General features: G+C 49.3%; 2 protein-coding genes across 5 annotated transcripts in view; both read right to left on the reverse strand.

The window, feature by feature from the left end:
• Nucleotides 1–2,648, reverse strand: part of LOC115545470 (beta-crystallin B3) — a 2,897-nt gene extending 249 nt beyond the window's left edge. Inside the window, exons 1-6 of the mRNA XM_030358676.1 lie at nt 2,295–2,648; nt 1,767–1,861; nt 1,251–1,369; nt 890–1,022; nt 460–602; nt 1–162 (exon numbers count right to left, since the gene is read on the reverse strand). The exon at nt 1–162 is cut by the window's left edge and continues 249 nt beyond it. Coding sequence (XP_030214536.1) covers nt 1–162; nt 460–602; nt 890–1,022; nt 1,251–1,369; nt 1,767–1,844 — 635 coding nt within the window. The 5' untranslated portion in view covers nt 1,845–1,861; nt 2,295–2,648. The remainder of the gene's footprint in view (nt 163–459; nt 603–889; nt 1,023–1,250; nt 1,370–1,766; nt 1,862–2,294) is intronic.
• A 290-nt stretch (nt 2,649–2,938) lies between these two features.
• si:ch73-138n13.1 (titin homolog) overlaps nt 2,939–19,592 on the reverse strand; it is a 28,652-nt gene continuing 11,998 nt past the window's right edge. For 3 of the 4 annotated variants that reach the window (XM_030358658.1, XM_030358656.1, XM_030358659.1), the window contains 7 exons: nt 9,323–9,438; nt 6,628–6,793; nt 5,458–5,605; nt 5,140–5,297; nt 4,895–5,037; nt 4,695–4,784; nt 2,939–4,497 (listed from right to left, as the gene is read on the reverse strand). In XM_030358658.1, the coding sequence (XP_030214518.1) occupies nt 4,703–4,784; nt 4,895–5,037; nt 5,140–5,297; nt 5,458–5,605; nt 6,628–6,793; nt 9,323–9,438 (813 nt within the window). In that variant the 3' untranslated portion in view covers nt 2,939–4,497; nt 4,695–4,702. The remainder of the gene's footprint in view (nt 4,498–4,694; nt 4,785–4,894; nt 5,038–5,139; nt 5,298–5,457; nt 5,606–6,627; nt 6,794–9,322; nt 9,439–19,592) is intronic. The other variant, XM_030358657.1, reaches the window with a different exon arrangement.

Genomic DNA, 19,592 nt, shown 5'->3' on the forward strand with positions numbered 1-19,592 from the left:
AGGTCGTCGAAGCAGCCCCTCTTGTGCCACTGCATGTCCCTGACGCGGCGGACAGACTGGATCAGGGGCTCGGGGGCCGCCCAGTCGTTCCAGTGCTTGAAGTCTCCGCGCTCAAAGATGTACTGGCGCCCTCTGTAGCCGGGGTACATGTAGCCCACCCATCTAGAGGAACAGGAGCACTTAGAACCAGATAGCACTCCTGAATAGACACACACAAATATGGGTTCCATATAAAGGGATTAATATGAAGATATTCCCTTTGTTGTACAACCGAATCCAAAGCTTCACTGCAATATCGATTACAATATGCTGAGAGCATACGTTCCTTCTCATGCATGGCCCCAGGTGGGAATCAATCAAACCCCTAATCCTGACAGTTGTGAGGTCATGCTCTGCCAACGAGGTTATTGAGAAGATGCTGAACATGTGGACCGAGCGGAGTGTAGGAGAGGCTCTTACGTTCCGTTCAGAGCCTTGGCGCTTCCCACGCGGTCGTGGAAGCCATGTCCCCACAAGCTGGGCACGTCGTCCTCCACAATCTCCATCTTCCTCCCGGCGAAGCCCTCTTCCTCAAACAGGTGGAGTTTATGCTCTGCGCTGTCCTGAAGAATCAAACACGGACAATCATTCATTCACTAATACGCTTTGGACACACACTTTAGTCAAATTATAAAGTGTCATTAAGAAGAAAAATCTAACAATATCTAAAATACTGCCCTCTCTTCCTGCCACACAGAATTCCAGTTTATTCTATATATTCTATTTATATAACTTGATGAATGCCATGTGACATTACAAAAAACACAAACACACAAATGTCTGCCAGGAATGGAACAGCAGCTTTCCGGCTCAGAGTGAACCTCCAGCCATGGACGGAGGAGGAACTCACCACTTTGAGCGGTCTGAGGGACAGCAGGGAGGGGCTGCTCTGGCTGCTGGTCCAGCAGTCCCAGTGGGGGTATTCTCCCCTCTCTAGAATGAACTGCTCGCCAATGAAGGCCTGGCACTCATAGCCCACCCAGCTAACATCAGGGAACAGGACAAGGGGGGATGGGAGGGGAATATACACAGAATAAGAAGGGGATAACATTGAACTGCATTTGATGCTTCCAGTTGATTGATTGCATTCTTCACCACATTGGACTAAAATGCGATGTTTTCTTGCCTCAATGTTGATGGGTCTTATGTGAAGCAGCTAATGTAACATGGATACGTGAGCAGGTCGGTCAGGTTCAGCGTTAGTTACTTACGGTGCCTGCTCCACTATCAGCGAGCCCACCTTCTCAAGACCCGTCTCCGTCACATCGTTCAACTCAGCGGAAAGCTCCACCTTGCGTCCCCGGAAGTTTCCATATTCAAACAGCACCACCTGGATTAGGGTTTCAGGTTTGGGGAGGAGGGGGGGGGGGGGGGGACTGTTTACATCACACTGAAGGGTACACCTGCTGAAAACAAATGTGACTACAGAGCGTGAGAGCATTGAAAAGAGCAACATAGAGGGAGAGAGAGAGAGAGAGAGCGAGAGAGAGAGAGAGAGAGAGAGAGAGAGAGAGAGAGAGAGAGAGAGAGAGAGAGAGAGAAATAACTAGATAAGACAGTGTGATGAAGGGGAAAACAAAGACTTTCAAACTGTGTTTTTGAAAAGGTTTTGGTGATTAACTACACATGAAGAAAGAGGGCTAGGGTTGGGGTTAGAACGGGCTGCCTCAGGGCCTCTGAGGGTGGGTCGGTGGGTGTGGATGCGGTCCCGCTGGGTCTGCTGGTACCTTGTAGGTAGCCACAGCCCCGCCCTGGCTCGTCCCAGGGTGCAGCTGCTCTGGGGCAGTGCTCTGCTGGTCAGACATCCTGTACTCCTTGTGTCCTGCCGAAACACACACACACACACACACACACACACACACACACACACACACACACACACACACACGTACACAAATGCATTAAGTCATGCACACACACACACACACACACACACGCATGAAGGCACGCACACACACACAGTTAACAGTTTCAGAAATATGTTAATCAGCACATGATTGCACGCTCTCTCCTTGAGGGGTCTTCATCCTGAGGTTGTCCATCATAACAAAAAGCCCCCCCCCCCCCCAGTCGTTGATACTTCTAAAACAAACACCTGAGATCTCAAGGACGTAGTAATAAAACAATTCAGTAACAATTCAGTCCAAGGTGGTCATCCAGATCACAACAGACTCCTTCCTTCGCCCTCCGAGCCAGTTCAAGGCCGAACAGAGACCCCGACACATCGTCATCACACAGTGGGGGTCCGGCGTTACCTGGATCTGCGCGCTAGTGATGAGGCAGCGGCTCTGCGTTGGTGAGTCTGCGTTGGGAAGTTTGGAAGGGACGGTGACACATGGGAGGACAGGAGCAGTGGGGGGGAGGGAGGGCGTATTTATGGTTTATATCTGGCCACAACAGCAGAAAACAGCCAGAGCTGTTGATGCAGCATGTCTGCCACTCACATTGTGTCCGTTCCTCTGCCTCTCAATAGGCAGCTGTGTTGGCACGCGGCGGCCTGCCCGCCTCACCGCCATGTGTGGAGCAGCGGGACAGCGAGCCAAGAAGAGGATTGGGGAAAACAGCCCCGCTCAGCACAAACACCCCACACACACACACACACACACACACAGGTTAGCATAGACCCCACCCAGCCCGCCTGCCCCCCGTCTGGCCCGCACCCAGCTTCCTCAGACGCTCCCGTAACCACATTCAGGCACATATCAATGCCTTTATAATTGTATTATTATAACCCCTTATCTAGTAGTTTAAGCAAACTATCAAAACAAAAACCTTTCTGCCGATGGTTCTGTGAATATTAAGATGGAAATATGGCATCTATCATGTCTTTTTGCACACCTTATTAATATGAGGTGGATTATGATTGTGAGATGGAAATAAGAATCACTCAAGACATAACCAGTCTGTAGCTCACTGCATATATATCTTTATTAAGAATTTAAACTTTAGGACACTGGCCAGTACAACACAGTGCAAATATAAATCTGTTACTTTCAAATAAAAAGAAAAATAATGAACATGAACATGAATAAAAACATAAAAAACGAATCAAATTTTTTTCCGCGTACGAGAGAAATAAAAAGTAATTTACAGACGTATCAAGGAGGGGGGGAGATTGAAAAAAAACTGATAGAGGCTTGACGGAGTCAACATCCAGTTGCATTGCAGTAAGCATTTCTATACCGCAGAACCCCCCAGATGATGGTTGACTGCCCAAGGGTGGCCGACTGCACACGGGTGGAGCAGAGGTGGTGCTGCAGCACATTAAGTGACGTAGTGCTGGGTGGATGTTGGAGACCGACTAAAGAAGAGGAGGAGGAAGAGGAGGAGGGCTAACTATGTTCATCTCGCGTTTTGAATATTTTCAAAAGAGTGAATGTTTTTGTCTCGTAAGAGGCCTTTAAGTCTCATCCCTCACTCATGTGGTTCATCTCATGTGATGTAGTGATTAGCTCTTGAGCAAAGATACAGGGGGGGGGGGGGTCCAAGGGAATACAACAAGGCAGCAGGAGCTAATGAACGTCATGTAGTGAATGGATCAAGTTTCCCCGCCCTGGAAGATGATTGACTCTCAGAGAGGATTCCCTTTGTTCACTCATTGCTCAAGAAAATCAGCATTTAACAGTGTTACTTAAAGTAAATGCATACACACATATGGGCCACTTCTTTCCGCAACTTACTTAGGATAGAGAAAATAAAAATGATTAACCCGTAGAATACAAAAATAAACAGTGGCGCCGAGACGCCTTGTTAGAATGTAGAGGAGTGTTACATGATTGAAGACCCAGCTATAGTGTTGACAAAAAAATAGTGTTTATACAAATACAGCATTTAGCAGTAGGGTAACGCACAACGCCCCCCAGCTGGCAAGGACATCTGCCGCGGCGCTGGGGTCCGATCATGTGGAATGTTAAGCTTATGGATATGCTTCTGTGCAGTGAGCAGGTACGAACACGTCCACAACCGTCGGTACGCTCACTGAATACAAGGAAGACGGAACGCCGGCAGAGGACTGGAGAGCCCTCCAAACCGTGAATACTGAAGCACTACCGGGTGGTCGATGGCGTTGTCGGGTGGCGTTGTCGGGTGGCGCTGCTCACGCTATTCTCAGACGACCGTTCTCTGGAGTGCAGCCAGACAGGACATTCTTTTTTTGCTCGTCTTTTGTGGTCGTGGTCGGTGATAAAGTGTAAAAGATGATGATTAATCGTGATGAAGCAATAAGATATTCAATGTTTACGTCGTGCCATCCGTTTGACACTCTCAGGGGAGAAGGAAAGCAAAGGCACCGTGCAAAAATATCTGATCCTGTTTTTCGGAAATAATAAAAAAGGAGTAGAAATGCGTTAGCAGCATCAGCAGTAGTAGAATCTACTCCAAACATCTCTCTGGCCCGGGGTCCAGGGTCAAAGGTTAAGGCCTCCGTTTCGTTCAGAGATTCTTGGGTTTTAAGGCCACCTGGAGGAAGGAGAGAGGACATATATCAACACTGGATCTTAACCACAGCAAGGAGAGAGAGAAAAAGAGAGAGAGAGAGAGAGGGAGGGGGGAGAGGGAGTGAGAGTGAGAGAGAGACCGAGAAAATAATGAAAGAGAGGAAGGAGTAAGTGAAGGGGAAAACAAAAAGGAAATGGACCAATGACCGTCTCCCTTACCTTCTTATCTATTTAGAATCGTCGTAGTCATACTGACTCAGTCTTTTCTTGGATTTCAGCTCTTTGAGCCACTGAGGAGAGTCCTCCAAACTGAATTAAATAAAATAAATGAAAATGAAATGAAATTATATCACTTTCAGGAGAGTGCTTAACCGGAGTGAACATGAGGACAAACAATTTCCTTGAATAACCCTTCCTACCCGTTCTCTCTACCACCAGAAGGGGGCAGCACACGCGTGGCCCGTGGGAGGAAGGGGGACTTGGGCGATCGAGACAACTGGGAGGGAGAGGGAGTCCCCACATCGACCAGGTTGTCAGAGTCGGCCCTCTTCTTCAGCTGCGACTGGGGACATGAACCGTACAATTGAATTAACCCACACTGAACCCTAATCACCACTTACAGCCTTACGAGCAGGGCTGCTTTGGGTAGGTCCATTCGCCTCACCTTGAGAGCGGAAGGGTCCATCCCAGGGAACAGGGGGATCCTCTGGGGCTGGGAGACTGCATTGGTTGTGGAGCGGGGCTCCACTTCTCTTGTCTGCTCCTCAGGGTCCTCCTTGAACTCCGGCTTCTCATCTGTCATCAAAATGGAGGCGTCACATTCTAAAGGGAATACATTAATATATTCACACACTTTCTGTCCAAGAAAACCCTCCATTTAATTCAAATGAAAACGACAAATGCTTAATTTTGAGCGTCACTCGTTTTGTGAGTTTGGAAGCAGAGTGAGGGAACGGACGATGAAGAGCAGACTGAAGCCTACCTGTGGAGTCTCTGAAGCGCCAGTCGTCGGTGGCTCCGCCCTCTCCCTGGGGCGGGGCGGTCCTGGTGGGGCGGGACCGCGGGGCCCGTCTCTTCCCCAGCTGGGCCCTGGAGCGCAGCACGCTGGTGTCAAGCAGCACCGTGGACACCTGCTCACCAGGGCCAAAGGGACAGAAGGTTAGAAAAGACATCAGAAATAATAATACGTTTAATAATAATATATTCATATTAATAATCACGTGTGATCATCATCGCCGTTTGCTTAAGAATGTGTTTATTTATCAGCCTTTATTATTGAGATTTCAACGGTGATAAACAAGGCTGTTGATTGGAGCGTGTCCCCTGGCAGCACCCCTCTCTAGAGCTTAGATCAGGCCAAGAAAATCAAGCCCGACCCGGCCCGAGCCCGTGCACGTTCTGTCCGAGCCCGGCCCAACCCGACACATTAACTGTAATTATTAGCCCGAGCCCGATTTCAACCCGACATTTTTTTTAATACATGTACGGTAACTTTGTACACATTTGTTACTAGGCCTACTCTGCTAAATATATATGCAAGGGATAATGTATAGAACGCCGGTCATTATCGGGAATATAAGCCCCGACAGGGCGAACAGGACACCGACGCGCAGCGAAGGTGTCTTGCTTTGCCCTGAAGGGGCTTATTTTCGATAATGACCGGCGTCGTTCTATACATTATCCCGCTTATTACACGGCTACTTGCCAAAACGAAAAAATAACTTCACACGGTGTGTCTTTTTACAATTTATTCGTTACCATCATTCGTAGTGTTGATCAGCAGAGAAATAATTTGTCCGCAAAGACGGTGTCGTCGCTTAGCAACGGAACACGCTGGGGTTGACAAGTTACCGGACTACTACCCATGCAAGTGAACGGAGCGTTCCACGGCATTGAGAAGACCCGTGTAATAAAGGCCTATAATATTTCTGTTCATGGCATAAATTTCTCCTCAGATTAGGCCAATAAAGCAATGATAAAAAAAATAAAAATAACGCTCGATCAAAGGCCCGGCCCGACCCGGCCCGAGGATAGTGGCGGGAAAAATATCGGGCTCGGGCAGAGAATCTAAACGCTACCTCTCTCTATGAGAGAGGGATACGTGGGTGCGGGGTTGTTGGGGTACGGGGGTGCGGGGTGCGGGGGTACGTGCCTCTGGTAAGGAGAGCTGCTGGCTCTCGGCCGGGGTTGTCGGGGACAGACCAGCAGAGCCGTCCAGCTCGGAGGGCAGGCCATGGTGGGCCGGCGTGTGGGAGGGAGAGGGCTTCCCTGGCGAAGGGGAGAGGGCGCCGTCTGAAGTGGGCGTGGCCGGGGTCAGGCTACAAACCGGGGTCAGGGAAAAGACAAAAATGATTCATTTTGGTTAATGTTGTAATTGTTCCATTGTTATTAGTATTATTATGATTATGAAACTGCACTTAAAATGTTGTGTCAGCGATGTTGGGTGACGTCACTTCAGTTTGCATTTGAAGCGAGATCCCAAACAAACAGAGCCAGCTCGCCCTTCCCTTCCGTGTTTCTTGCACCTAGTAAAAACTATCATAAACGCAGCGCAAAAAAACCCCACAACACCCACCCCTTGTCGGTGATTGGATCGAATACTATTTATTTTGGTTATGAGTGGTTGGTAGTACCCGTTTTTTTTTTTTTGTACGATCTCAGAGCATAGGCTGCCTACAGAGACACGTTTTTTGGACGGCCTGCTTATGGGGCGGGCAGCTAGCGGATCGTGAGGAAAGATCAGATGAATGAGATCATTTATTTTTCGGCCTAGAATCGCCGATACAACCTTTAAACTGATACACATAAAAAGCAATATTGCAATGACACAGTATGGCCACAAGGGGTCAGTTGATGCCTGGTGGCCTGGAGAGAAAAGTGACTAATGAATTTAAGGGGAGAGGTGAGCTGTGTCCCGAGGCCAAGGCAGGTAATTGGCATCATTGCCCTGCCAAGGCGTCTCCGGTCCCGTAGGAGTGAGATGGTCCAACGAGGCTGCGGCCAACGGTGACATCATTCTGACAGTTGCGGTTCTTTTATACAATTTACAAAAAAGAAGAGACGTGTATAATTGACATTATTATTTTGATTTCTTTGACATTGTTAAATAGACGGGGGCTGATGTTCAAAGGAGACACTAGACGCTAAGTCCTACCTATTTGTCTCGAGGCCACATGAGGATCCGTTACATCGGAACAAACGTAGACAACAGATCGGGAAGAAGTGCAGCCGACGACAACAGCAGCTTTGAAAGACAGCACTGCTCCCAAATCAGACTCTTATTTAACGTTTAATCGGGAACCATGGCGGACGAAGGAGAACATCTCTGCTCCAAAATACGCTCTTGAGAGAGAGATCTTGTTATTTGAGGATGAGTGGTTGAACCTTTGTGGGGCTATTTAAAAATCATAAGCCTTTAAAGGGGAAATATTCTGAAAACAACACTTTTCCTGTTGTTTTGGGTCTCTGGTGCTCCCCACAGACTTCTTTCAAAGTTTGTATAAACTTTGAAAAATGTCTGTACATGGTTTCTTGAGTGAGATATGCATTTCTGAATGTACCCCGCCTAGTTACCAAACGAGAGAGTCCGTTTCGGTGCCCCCTCCTACGTAGGAAGATAGTTGAATATTACCTCCCACTTCCCAATCCCTCTCCAATCAGAGCATAGCTAACATTTTGTGGACCAGTGGACGAGCTCTGGGCGGAGATGTTTGCGCATTTCAGAAGCAGGGATATTCCATACAAAAATAGATGTCTAATTTGTCAGTTTGCCATGTGACTGCCTTGCAGGGAGTCCAGAGCTTCGGCGGCCGTGTGGCAGCTCCGGCGGGGGGAGCTCGGTGGTAGTCTGGCAGCTCAGCTCCCGGAGTACAATCCCTTTCTCCTCCATGTCGCAGTTCAATATTGACTTCAGAGTCAAGGCCAAAGTTCCGTTGCCCCAATTCTTCTCAACCATGGCCGAGATAATCCCCACTACGAGTCTTTACTTGTTGGGGAAGTACCAGAGACGTCAGACGCAGTCTTTATGATTCATATTATCATCCGAGGCGCACATACCTTTTGGCCGCGATATTAGATATATTATAAAAATACCAATGGAGGCTTCTCCAGTGAGGAGAGGGAGGAAGATCCTCCTTAACATTGAGAACAAAAAATGTAGGCTAGGTTGTCCAGTCTACTTTAAGGAATTAATGACCTTAAATAGGACTACTTTAATGCCTTTGTATGCGTTATGTTCGTTTCCCTCGGTAAAGGGACATAGCACACCCTATCGCCTATTGACAATTACTTCAGGGAGGACATTCCTCCCTCAGCCTCCATTGACTCCCATTCATTTCCCCGAAAGTGTTGGCGGCCGGTGAATAACATGGGGTTCAATGGGAGAGAGGAGGAAAGTCCTCCTCTGAGTGGGTGTGACTAGCTAAGGGATCTGGATCCCGCCTACGTCTATTCACGAATAGGCTGGAGCCCTGGTTGTGCTATGAACCAATAAGCAGGAGTCCTGGCTGTGGAGCAGCCCGGAGGGAGGGGTTAACCCCTGAAGTCTAGGCTACGAGAACCAACAAACCCGCTCAGTCGAATGCCTCGTTTCCACCGAGCAGTGCGCTACTGTTATATTGACGTTTCCGTAGCCCGCGGGCTCCACAGGGCTGCCCGCGGCCGGGCGACGGAGCCCGCGTGGAGGATTGACCTGATCTGTAAATGAAGTCCCTCAGTCTTAATTGGCTTAACACCATGACCCACATTCTGAAACACCCATTAACATCCACATTTGCCTGAAACAATGACGGTCTGCGTCAGTCGGAGCCTACGGGGACGTGTACTTGTGAGTGAGTGCGTGTGTGTACCTGTCGTCCGTGTGCAGGCCTGTCTCCCAGGTGCCGTACTGGCTGTCCGACTCCTGCACCAGCGTGTCGGGGTCCTTCAGCTCCTCCTCCCCAGACCCCTGGTGCTGCAGCTTCACCTGGAGGGAGGGAGGAGGAACAAGAGAGAGGGGGAGGGAGGGAGGAGGAACAAGAGAGAGGCAGAGGGGGAGGGAGAGAGCAAAAAAGGGAGAGAGGGAATGAACAAAATGCTAGCACGGCGCTAAAGTGATGTGTGCAAGACCATTTCATATTTTTTTCCCAAGCGTGACCCAAAAGTAGTGGTACCAGTACTGGCAGTGGTAATGGTCCTGCTGAACGGGCCCAGAAAACATAGAAAGCCGTCCCGCCCACAGAGAGACTCTTTCATTTCTGTTTGGAGCACATGTGAGAATCCTATCTTCATATACTGTATACCACCAAGTGGCCAGAAGAAATCTTAACGATTTGCATTTTTCTGAAAGGATATGTGGAATATAAATGTTTCTGAACCACAAATCCATGTAATAGATGTTTCTATAAGTGTACCACAGGAAGTCATTCACAAAGCACAGTGTTTCCCATACATAGACCTCTTTGTGGTGCAGCGCCACAGAATCAACACCGAGCGCCACAAATTGATTTAGTTTTTTCGCGATTTGGAAGGATCGTTCCGTTCATTCATCTCCGCATAGCACTCTTTCTCTCTGTCATTCTCTTTTACACACGCACACAGAGACAAGCGCGCATACATGCCAATGGTGCGCGGGTACACTACCACTTATTGGATAAACCCGCATATCACTGATACATGCACACGCACTGACAGCGGATTCTCAACACGCCTACAAAGGAAAACCCGAAGCACAACACATTGCTACCTGGTCTTTGGGAAATACTGAAGCATCATTACCTCCATCTCCGTACAAAGTTATGGCGTGGCGCGGGCCCATTTTGGACCCCAAACTTTAAAATTGTGTCCACATGCCAGTTGTGATAATACACCCAAATGCTAATCCCTCCTTCTCCATCCATCTCCATTTTATGACAGAGCCTCTCACAAGTGTGGTCCGCAAGACCTAGTGAACGTGAATATGGAGTGAAAGGCAGGTTTGGAGTTTTGGAGGAAGGGTCTGGTATGCGGCTCAGGGTTAGGGGGACAACGCTGTGCCTTTCTTTTCCGCCGTTTTAACCCTAATGGGTTAAAACTAAAGGCCAAGTTCCTGTCACCTTTTAAGATAAATTTATAGCAAGGGATTTTATTTCCAAAGCGTTTCAAAGCAGCGTTTGATGAGCTTTGGAATTCCCTTCCTGTAGGGCTAGAGCCCCAATATGGATATTGCTGGTAAAGCTTAAGGCCCTGATTCATTTAAAAGACAAGTCTATCTTATCACAAGTCCCTCTGGGCTCCCCATTAATAGTGTGTTGCTTTTACTCTTCGGCAGTCCTCTCAGGGAGGGGCATTACTTCCTGTTGGGCGAGAACCACCAAATAGATAACCTTGTATGTCCTTTAGGCCCTCCTTTACATAAAACAGACCACAGGACTCTGGCTCATTCCCAAGTTTGCTACACCCACCAATTACATCCATTCTTGCTGGGCTAGAGCCTCCAAATGTATTATTTTAGTTGAGTGGCATGCCCTCATTCAAATCAAAGTGTCCAGTAGGGGTGCAATTAAATATATGCAGCTTGCCATGATCATTGCACTCAACAACAGAATAAGCCATTACACACAAGGATGATGAGAACAGACCTCACGCATATGAGGGGTAGCACTCGGGGGTCTCAGATATTGATAACTTAAGTAATTCATTAATTAAAATGATATTGCTAACTGCGTAAATGGGTACCTAAAAGGAGACATATTTTGGCGTTTTCACAACAAGTTAACTTAGTAATCGAGGGTTAGAAAACATGTTTTTGAAGCTGTTTGCTGGAAACAGCTTTTAGGAAAAAAGATCTTGCCTACAGCTATTCCCCTCCGTTTCAGTCCCTTCAGAATGCGCTGTTTCTGGTGTCTGTAGCTTTAACGCTTATGAACTGCGGCCCATTGACCAATGACCTGTCAGACTGAACCACAGCATGGAGGAGAAGGGATTGTTGCCGTTTGCGGACTCCTGGAGCTCTATATCTATATAATATAATAATAAAATTATAAATGGGTATTTATATAATATTTTATCTAATATCACGGCCAAAAGCTATGTGCGACTCGGATGATATTATGAATCATAAAGACTGCTTTTGACGTCTCTGTCACTTTCAAAACAAGTGAAGACTCGTAGTTGGGGATATCTCGGCCATGGTTGAGAAGATTTGGGGGAAAAGAACTTTGGCCTTGACTCTCTGAGGTCCATGAACCGCGACATGTAGGAGAAAGGGATTGTATTCAGGGAGCTGAGATGCTGAACTGCCGCCGAGCTTCCCGCGCCGGAGCTGCCGCCGAAGCTTTGGCCGAAGCATATATACAGAATATATGCGTGCATGTCACAGAAAATTAAATGATGGCCATAAATTGTAAACAAGCGCATATCAATATATACGAGAACTGGGAGCTGTGGGGTTCCCAACATTCATAACCAGAAAATAGCCTAGCCCATTTCTATTCTCAAAAAACACTAAGCTCATGAAAGGTAACACTTATAAAGAGAGTACAGTATGCTTATGTACACATATCTAGAAAGATGAATTAATTGAAAACGTATTGTTGTTCGAAAATGTTGAGATTCAACGTTTCCATGGCTGACAGAATAGTATGTGATACATCAGGTTCCCTCTGGTGACTTGGGTGAAGAGCAACACATGCCTGCGAGCCTCTCTGCTGTTGTGGCAGAAACAGTGGTTGCTAGTTTCACCATCGGCCAGTGAAGGGCTGGGCAGCAGCTCAGGGGACATGCAGGCGTTTACAAGGCTGCCTGTCCCGCGTTCACGCAGCTCGATTGAACGTGCGTGTCTGAGCAAAGTGTTGGTGAGATTAGGGATCCTCACGGAGATAATGGGGGAGAACAGAGGACGAGAGAGACACAGGGAGGGACTGCAGGAGAGGGAGGGAGGGGGGGATACAGCGACAGCAGAGCAGACAGAGAGTAGAAAGAGTGAAAGAAAGGAAGACATGCGTAAAGGGACAGTAAGTTGAAGAAAGACTGACCGAGACAGCTAGTCAGGGGGACAGACAGCGAGTCAGAAGGACAGAAAATCAGACAGAGACGGTGAGTCAGAAGGATAGAGAGAAAGACAGAGATGGAGATAAAGAGACACAGAGAGAAAGTGAGACAGGACAGAGCGAGTTGAAGGGGTGGGCCTTTTAGAGTGCCCTCTGTGTCTAGTGATGCGAGCGTCTTTTAATGAGACTGACAACAGAGAGCTCATTGTCCTGGAAGCCATCAAACTGCAGCCAACGAGTAGAGGCATGAACCAGCCAACCGACGAGAACGATACCTGTGAGTGAGTGAGTGAGTGAGTGAGTGAGTGAGTGAGTGAGTGAGTGAGTGAGTGTGTCTTTCGTCCTCATTGAACGCTCCTCGGATCGAGAATGCGTTTGAATATCTACGTCAACATCTCACGATGAAACACCCTTGCAATGGCTCAGGACGCGTCAATGAAAATAACTCAAGTTTTGAGTCAGATGGAGACTTCTACCTTTTAAAGACTCACAGAGGAATACAGGCAGAGAACAATGCTGCAGGATGCCATTGGTCAGTTCAGCCTTTCCGGTCAGGCGGAGCAGGGGCCGCTGAGAGCCGTCAGTGCGATGTGGAGCAGCGCTACCTCTGGTACTCCTTGTGCTCAGTGACACTCTTGAAGTGTGACACCTCCAATCCAACTATTGATACAATGGATATCTAGCAGTTAAGGATATGTTGGGGGACTGGTCGGGTCAGTGATTAGTATTTAACCTACACAAATACATAGAGAATTGGCTGCTGCCGCAAGTTACTACGTTGATGGACAGGAAGGATAGCTAGGCCTGACAAACAACTTTCAGACAGATTAAAACCCACGGTGAAAACACTGAGGTGATGCATTAGCAAGATTAAATGTCCCGTGGTGTGCAAATTTAATTTGCTGTGGGTGTGTGCATGCATGTGGGTGTGTGGGTGTCTGTACGTGTGTGTGCGCGTGTGCGTGCAGCTTCTACACACCCAGCACCCACCTGCCCTATCGAACACACACACTCACAGGTTAAGACATGTCGGGAGACTCAAACCTCCTCATCCGACTGACTCACTCACACAGGGGCAGACGAGGCGTGGCGTTTAGTTATTCTTAATCAAAAGGTGCAGCACTCCACACTAGGCCAGTGTATTTGCATTTCCACTTGGGGGCGGATGAATGCATGCGTTCCTCTGTGTGAGAACCACTCTGTTGACAAGCAGAACAGGAGCGGCCCTGCGGACCGAGGGAGCCAGGCCATCCATCAAGGACCCAACAGCACTGGTCATCCAGACATGGGCCGGCCAGCTCCTTCTCCGCCTAACAACGTTAGCCAGAGGCAGCCTCCCTCCCCGACCGCCACCCCAGGAAGGGTGCGTCAGCACAGCAGGACAGAACAATGAGTGGATGGATGGAGGGAGGGAGGGATGGTGGAACAATTAAGAGAAGAATAGATGGGAGGTTTGACCAGCGAGAGAAGGGGCTAAGCGATGACGGGGAAGCGGTTTCTTGAGGGGTCAAGAGAGACCGCAAGCTCATGATGATAGATGGTGAATGGTAAATGGACCACGTTTATACAGCGCTTTTCTAAACACAGGCAACTCAAACAGCTTTACATAAATTGACTCACATTCACCCATTCATCCACACATTCACACAGCGAAAGCCAGCTCTTTGGGAGCAGTTATGGTGAGGTGTCAAGATCATTATGATCTTAAATCCAAAAAAGCTTAATGACTTGGGAAACTGTGTGTATGAAAGTTGCAAGTTAATAAAACGATAATTATCAAAAAGACAGTCAATCATTTCAAAGAGGTACCGTCAAGGAGATCTGACTTTAACTGTTAATGTGGCTGCCCAAAAATCCATAGGCTGGAACATGTTGTTCAACATCAAGCACCGACATCAATCTACTCCTCTGCTGAGTCTGCCAAAGAGGAAAACAGTTCCCTGCGCACTCCCCAGCACATTAGTCCGATCGATGGCAATATCCAGGAGATGATTTAAAGAAACAGTCCCCTGAGGCCTAATCTACATGTTGACCTCTGACCCCAGCTTCGGTAACAAAACAAACGGCAATACCTTCTTGGAACATACGGAGAGCAGCAAATCCTGTCGTAATGCAGAGCATAACAGTATGTACTTGGAATGCAAAAGACCTGACTCGGCTTAGACTTAGGAAGGACCCCAGTCTGACTATGGGCTATTTTGGGCTGGGGGGGTCTTATGTTAGGGACTAAGTTGAAGTCCACTTGGTTTATATAGAAGACTAACATCCAAGGAGTAGAGGACCGATGGGCACTCCAGCTGCGTACCTCAGAAGCCCAACAGTTGAACGGACATGTTCCTTGAATCAAAAGGACCGCGAGTCAAGGAGTGGCTGACAGATAAGTTATCAGCCCCTCCCTATTGACCGTTGGTGTCGTAAAAACTACAACGGTAAAAACTGAATGCAATCTAATCATACACAGTCTTAATCGATGTGGAGTTACCTGACTCACCGCAGCAACTCAGGACTTATGGAACGATTTGACACAACAGTCAAAACATCGGGAAATACTAAGTTGCTGCAGCCGAAAACCTCTTGTGGGTCACCAGCCTAACCAAGGCCCTGTCTTGTATACTGCCACCAAAAAGACTGACCATCGACCTTGTCCTCACTTCATTCCATCCCTAGTCACCACCGGCAACACGATCCAGGAAGCAGAGCAGCGACGAGGATGCACAGCAGCAAACCGGACAGCCGAGGTCAGGACAAGTGGAGGACAGTGCAGTGCAGAGACAGCGATCCGCGCACCACAACACAAGTAATAAAAGGCTCCTCACTGTGCACCACAAGCAGAGACGATGACGCAAACCAGCGTCAGACACCCTACGGCAAGGGGACTCGCCTGTACCTGCCAAAGACGTACAGCAAAGCATCTCACTGATCGAACTACGATTAAGAACATTGCGGATGGTAAGCCGTCTTAAACATTTTTCCGCTAGAAGTACGCGTGGAGCCCCCCCTCCCAGACAAAGCCTGTTCCTTGGGGGGGGGGTGGGGGGTGTTTCTGGTGTTGACGTGTGGTGCGTCTTACGGCGGTGGGGGTGTTGGGCGCCGTGGTGCGCCGGCGCAGCGACAGCCGCTGCTGGCTGCGCAGCGAGAAGCGGCGGAACGACTCGCGGCTGCGGGAGGCCAGCGAGCGCAGGGAGTTCGTCCTCTTGAAGCCGCCGCCGTCGTCGCCCCGGGGGCCGCCCACGGCGCTCAGGGCCCCCTGCAGGGAGCGCCGCACATTGCCCACCCAGCCCGTCAGGTGGGAGTGGGCCACGGTCAACTTGTCCCCGAGGTAGTCCATGGCGGTTTGGGGGCACGGGCAGAGGGGCTTGGTGGTCTTGTCTGGATCCAGATGTGGCGTGAGGTTGTCGGGTGTTGCTCTGTTTTAGGGTTGGTCGCCCCTTCCCTGTGCGGCTCTCTGCGTGGGAGACGGTGAGGTCATGGCTAAGCTAGCTCAGGAGATCCAGATGAACGGCACTTAAGCCCCCTCCTCCCCCCCCCCCCCCCTCTCACACACGCACACACACACACACACACACACCCCCTCTGGGCTACGGAGTGGTGCGTCTCGACAGGCCCTTCTTCAGGCTGGTCCTGCTGCTAGTAATCAGAACTCCACGCCTTGCCCCCCCCCCCCCCCCCCCACTCGCCGTCTGATGATCCCGCTGGGCCCACCGTAGTGGGCTGAGGTGAGCTGGCTCAGGGTCCCTCGTCCACTCAACAGACTGAAATCCCTGCCCGGCCCAGAAATCGTTCTTCACGCTTGGTGCCCTATGGCGTCGTGCTGAAGCACAAACAGAGCAACCGCCTCAGAGCCCTGGTAGGGGGAGGGGACAGGTGACGCCGTCACGCCTTCACCACGGGACTCGACAACGACGTCCACACCGGAGGCTCACCCACCTGGCGAAGACGACGCCAGCGCTGCTCAGCAGGAAACCACAAAAAAAAGGTGCGAGGAGAACCAACGAACCGAGCGCCGACACGGAGCTCCACTGACGGGCTATGCAAATAACAAAAGTCCTCCGCCCACGGGGTTGGGTGCCCTCAGTGGGACGGGCGCGGCGGGCGGCCAATCAGGAGCGTCCCGTCGTGGTGGCCTCCTCACGCAGTCCCGGGAACAAGCGGCAAAGTAGACGATCGGCCGTGGCCGCGTGTGCGCGGCGGCGAGGGAACGTGTGCGGACAGGCGGGTCGGTCGGCTCGTTCCTGCTCCCAGAGGGGGGACGCGCGGCGCACAGAGCGGACGCACGCAGGGCGCTGCGGTGAGAGCTACGCAGCACGACCTGGACGAGGAGGAGGGGACAGGGCCATCCAGCAGAGGAACAGGAATGACTCAACAAAAACGCGCTCTCCTCCGCCTCCTCCTTTCTGATCCACTGCAGGTACAGGCAGGTGTGTGAATGGGGAGAGAGAGAGAGAGAGTGCCGTGGGCTCCCCGGCGTCCTGTACCGTCCGCTGTAGGACTCACAGTCCTACACACACACACACACACACACACACACACACGGAGAAACTGGGAGGGAGAGCGCAGAGTGGAGCCGGAGAGGAAGGGAAGGAAGGGAGAGGGAGAGAGAGAGAGAGGAAGAGAGGGCGGGAGGGAGGGAATGTGCCAGTGAGAGAAAAAGAGAAAGAGTGAGAAGGGGAGGTCCCTGATTCAGTGTGAGAGGAAGGGGAGGGGAGGGGCTGACATATGTGCTGCGGTGCTCTTGCTCGTCTGCCTGCACTCCTGCAGTGTGAGAAAGTAGATTCTCCCTGGCTGGGTAAGAGAGGACCGATAAGAGCTAACACAGGAGGGGGTACAGAGACAGACAGACAGACAGAGGGAGAGGAAACACACTGACTGATCCATGAATTATTTGATGACGTCGCTGAAGGCGTGACAGACTGGCAGAGCGAAAGAGAGAAAGACACAAAGAGGTGTGCATAAAGCTCCCTAATGTACCAGAGAAAGGACAGGTACAGAGGGCACACAACGCAGGCCAACCCACAGATTGTGTGCACCTGTCAACCGCTCTGTCGTCACCACAGACGCGCGATTTAACAAAAGGAATCACAGTGTTCAAAATGAGTTTGCTTATACAAATCTCTCCGGGCGTCATGCAAACTGCCCAGCAGGACAGCCCGGAGCCTCTCTGACATCCCTTCAGTTCGGCCCTTCTGTGTCGGTGTCAGTCCGTCAAACTTTAACTGCTCAAACCGACGCAGTCCCCAAAGAAAACAATGGCAGCATGACAGACCTCAAAGACTTATACAATAAAGTATTTTGCCCTTCCCGTGTGTGCCCCCTGCTGGTGTGCTTGTGTAGATTCATGAGTAGGTATTGGCAGTCTCTCATGTCAGGTCTTCTCAGAGCATTAGAGCGCACACACACACACACACACACACACACACACACACACACACACACACACACACACACACACACACACACACACACACACACACACACACACACACACACACACACACACACACCAACTGATAGACTTAATACAGTCTCATTATTACTTTTGGTTTGATTCAATGTGTTTAATACTTCAGTAAAACACATAACACTGCATTCATAGCTAAATAACCGTAAAAGTTTGATGCAATAAGGATAACATATGACAGCATGATCAGCATGCATGTGGAAATTACTGTAGTACACAACATCACCCTCACATACACACACACACACACACACCAAGAAAACCGAAAATAAATTTGCTTGTACCTTCAATCTGTCGCTGCTCGGTGAAGGCGTGCTGCCCCAGTCAAATGAGGCCATCACAGTAAAATGAGCTTGAGTTGATGCTAGAGTGTTGTCGTGGCAATTTCTTCAAGAGATATTGTGTCTAGGACAGATGAGACTTCTACATGCATACATTAGACTCCTCTCTAGCAGAGTGATTCCAGGATGCAGTTATTTAAACAGTTTCACATCCTCCCCACAATGAAGATAAATGCAGTAAATAATCAAATCAGGTAATGTTAACCCATTAAGGAGAACAATGCATGAGGTGAGGCCTTCTCCCTTGTGACAGATTTAGCCCAAGCACAAAGGTTCGCATTTAAATGACACTGAGAAAAGGTAGGGCGGCTAGACAATACAAGGAACAGAAAACAAAGCTTCAGATGATTAAAAGAAAACAACATATGGATTTTTTCATGACTGAGTGTGTGTGTGTGTCTGTGTGTGTCTGTGTCTGTGTCTGTGTGTCTGTGTGTCTGTGTGTCTTTGTGTGTCTGTGTGTGTCTGTGTGTGTCTGTGTGTCTGTGTGTGTGTGTGTGTCTTTAAGGGTCATTTCCCCAAGATACATGAGTCAGGGTTAGGCTACGGACGTGATGCTGGCTGGACTTCTCTCCCATGTTCCCGCTCACTGTCTGCCAGTCATTTAACAACAGTGACTTTCTCATAGAGCCGTGCATTTCTGTTCAGTCACTGATTTCCCGGCGTTGTCGTCGGAGGAGGCTGAATCTAGGTTAAGTGCAGGGAAACGCCCCGACTCAGCACATCTACAGGGACTGCGTGTGAGGGTCTCCAAACTGCCGGATTTCCATGTGATTTAGGTGGAAGGGAAGCCAGGTCACATGGTAGAATACCTATGCAAACACGGCGAGCATCCAGACGGGATGCAAGGCTAAAGGAGAGCTTGAGTCTCGGCTTTCAGTGTCAGGATCGGATTCTTGGGAACTGTGGTTTCTTCCACTTTCTTTTTAAAAGATGTTGAAACAATTTTAGCCAGCATGAGCATAGCATAAGACTACAGCTTAATACTTATTGTCCCTTCATGATGTCTTCAAATTTCTCTTAACATCTCAGCCCAGAAGGGATTTACATCCGTCTAAGTGGGGTCCCACTCTGTTTCACTCAGAAAGTCTCACGGTGGAGGTGGAGAGGGTTGAGGTGTATTGTGAGCACTAGGGGGCGCTAGTGGCTCCATGATTCTCACCATAATTACTTAAACAGTGTTTTGATGCACAGCCAGAACGCCTTGCATACACTAGATGATTTTTAAGATGAAGAAAACATGAGCGACCACAGACAACGATAAATTAAGACACGTTTAACTGTTTTGGTCGTTAAGGGTGTGGACAGCACC

Source organism: Gadus morhua, chromosome 6 (genome assembly GCF_902167405.1).
Source record: "Gadus morhua chromosome 6, gadMor3.0, whole genome shotgun sequence".
In the NCBI taxonomy this organism is placed as follows: domain Eukaryota; kingdom Metazoa; phylum Chordata; class Actinopteri; order Gadiformes; family Gadidae; genus Gadus; species Gadus morhua.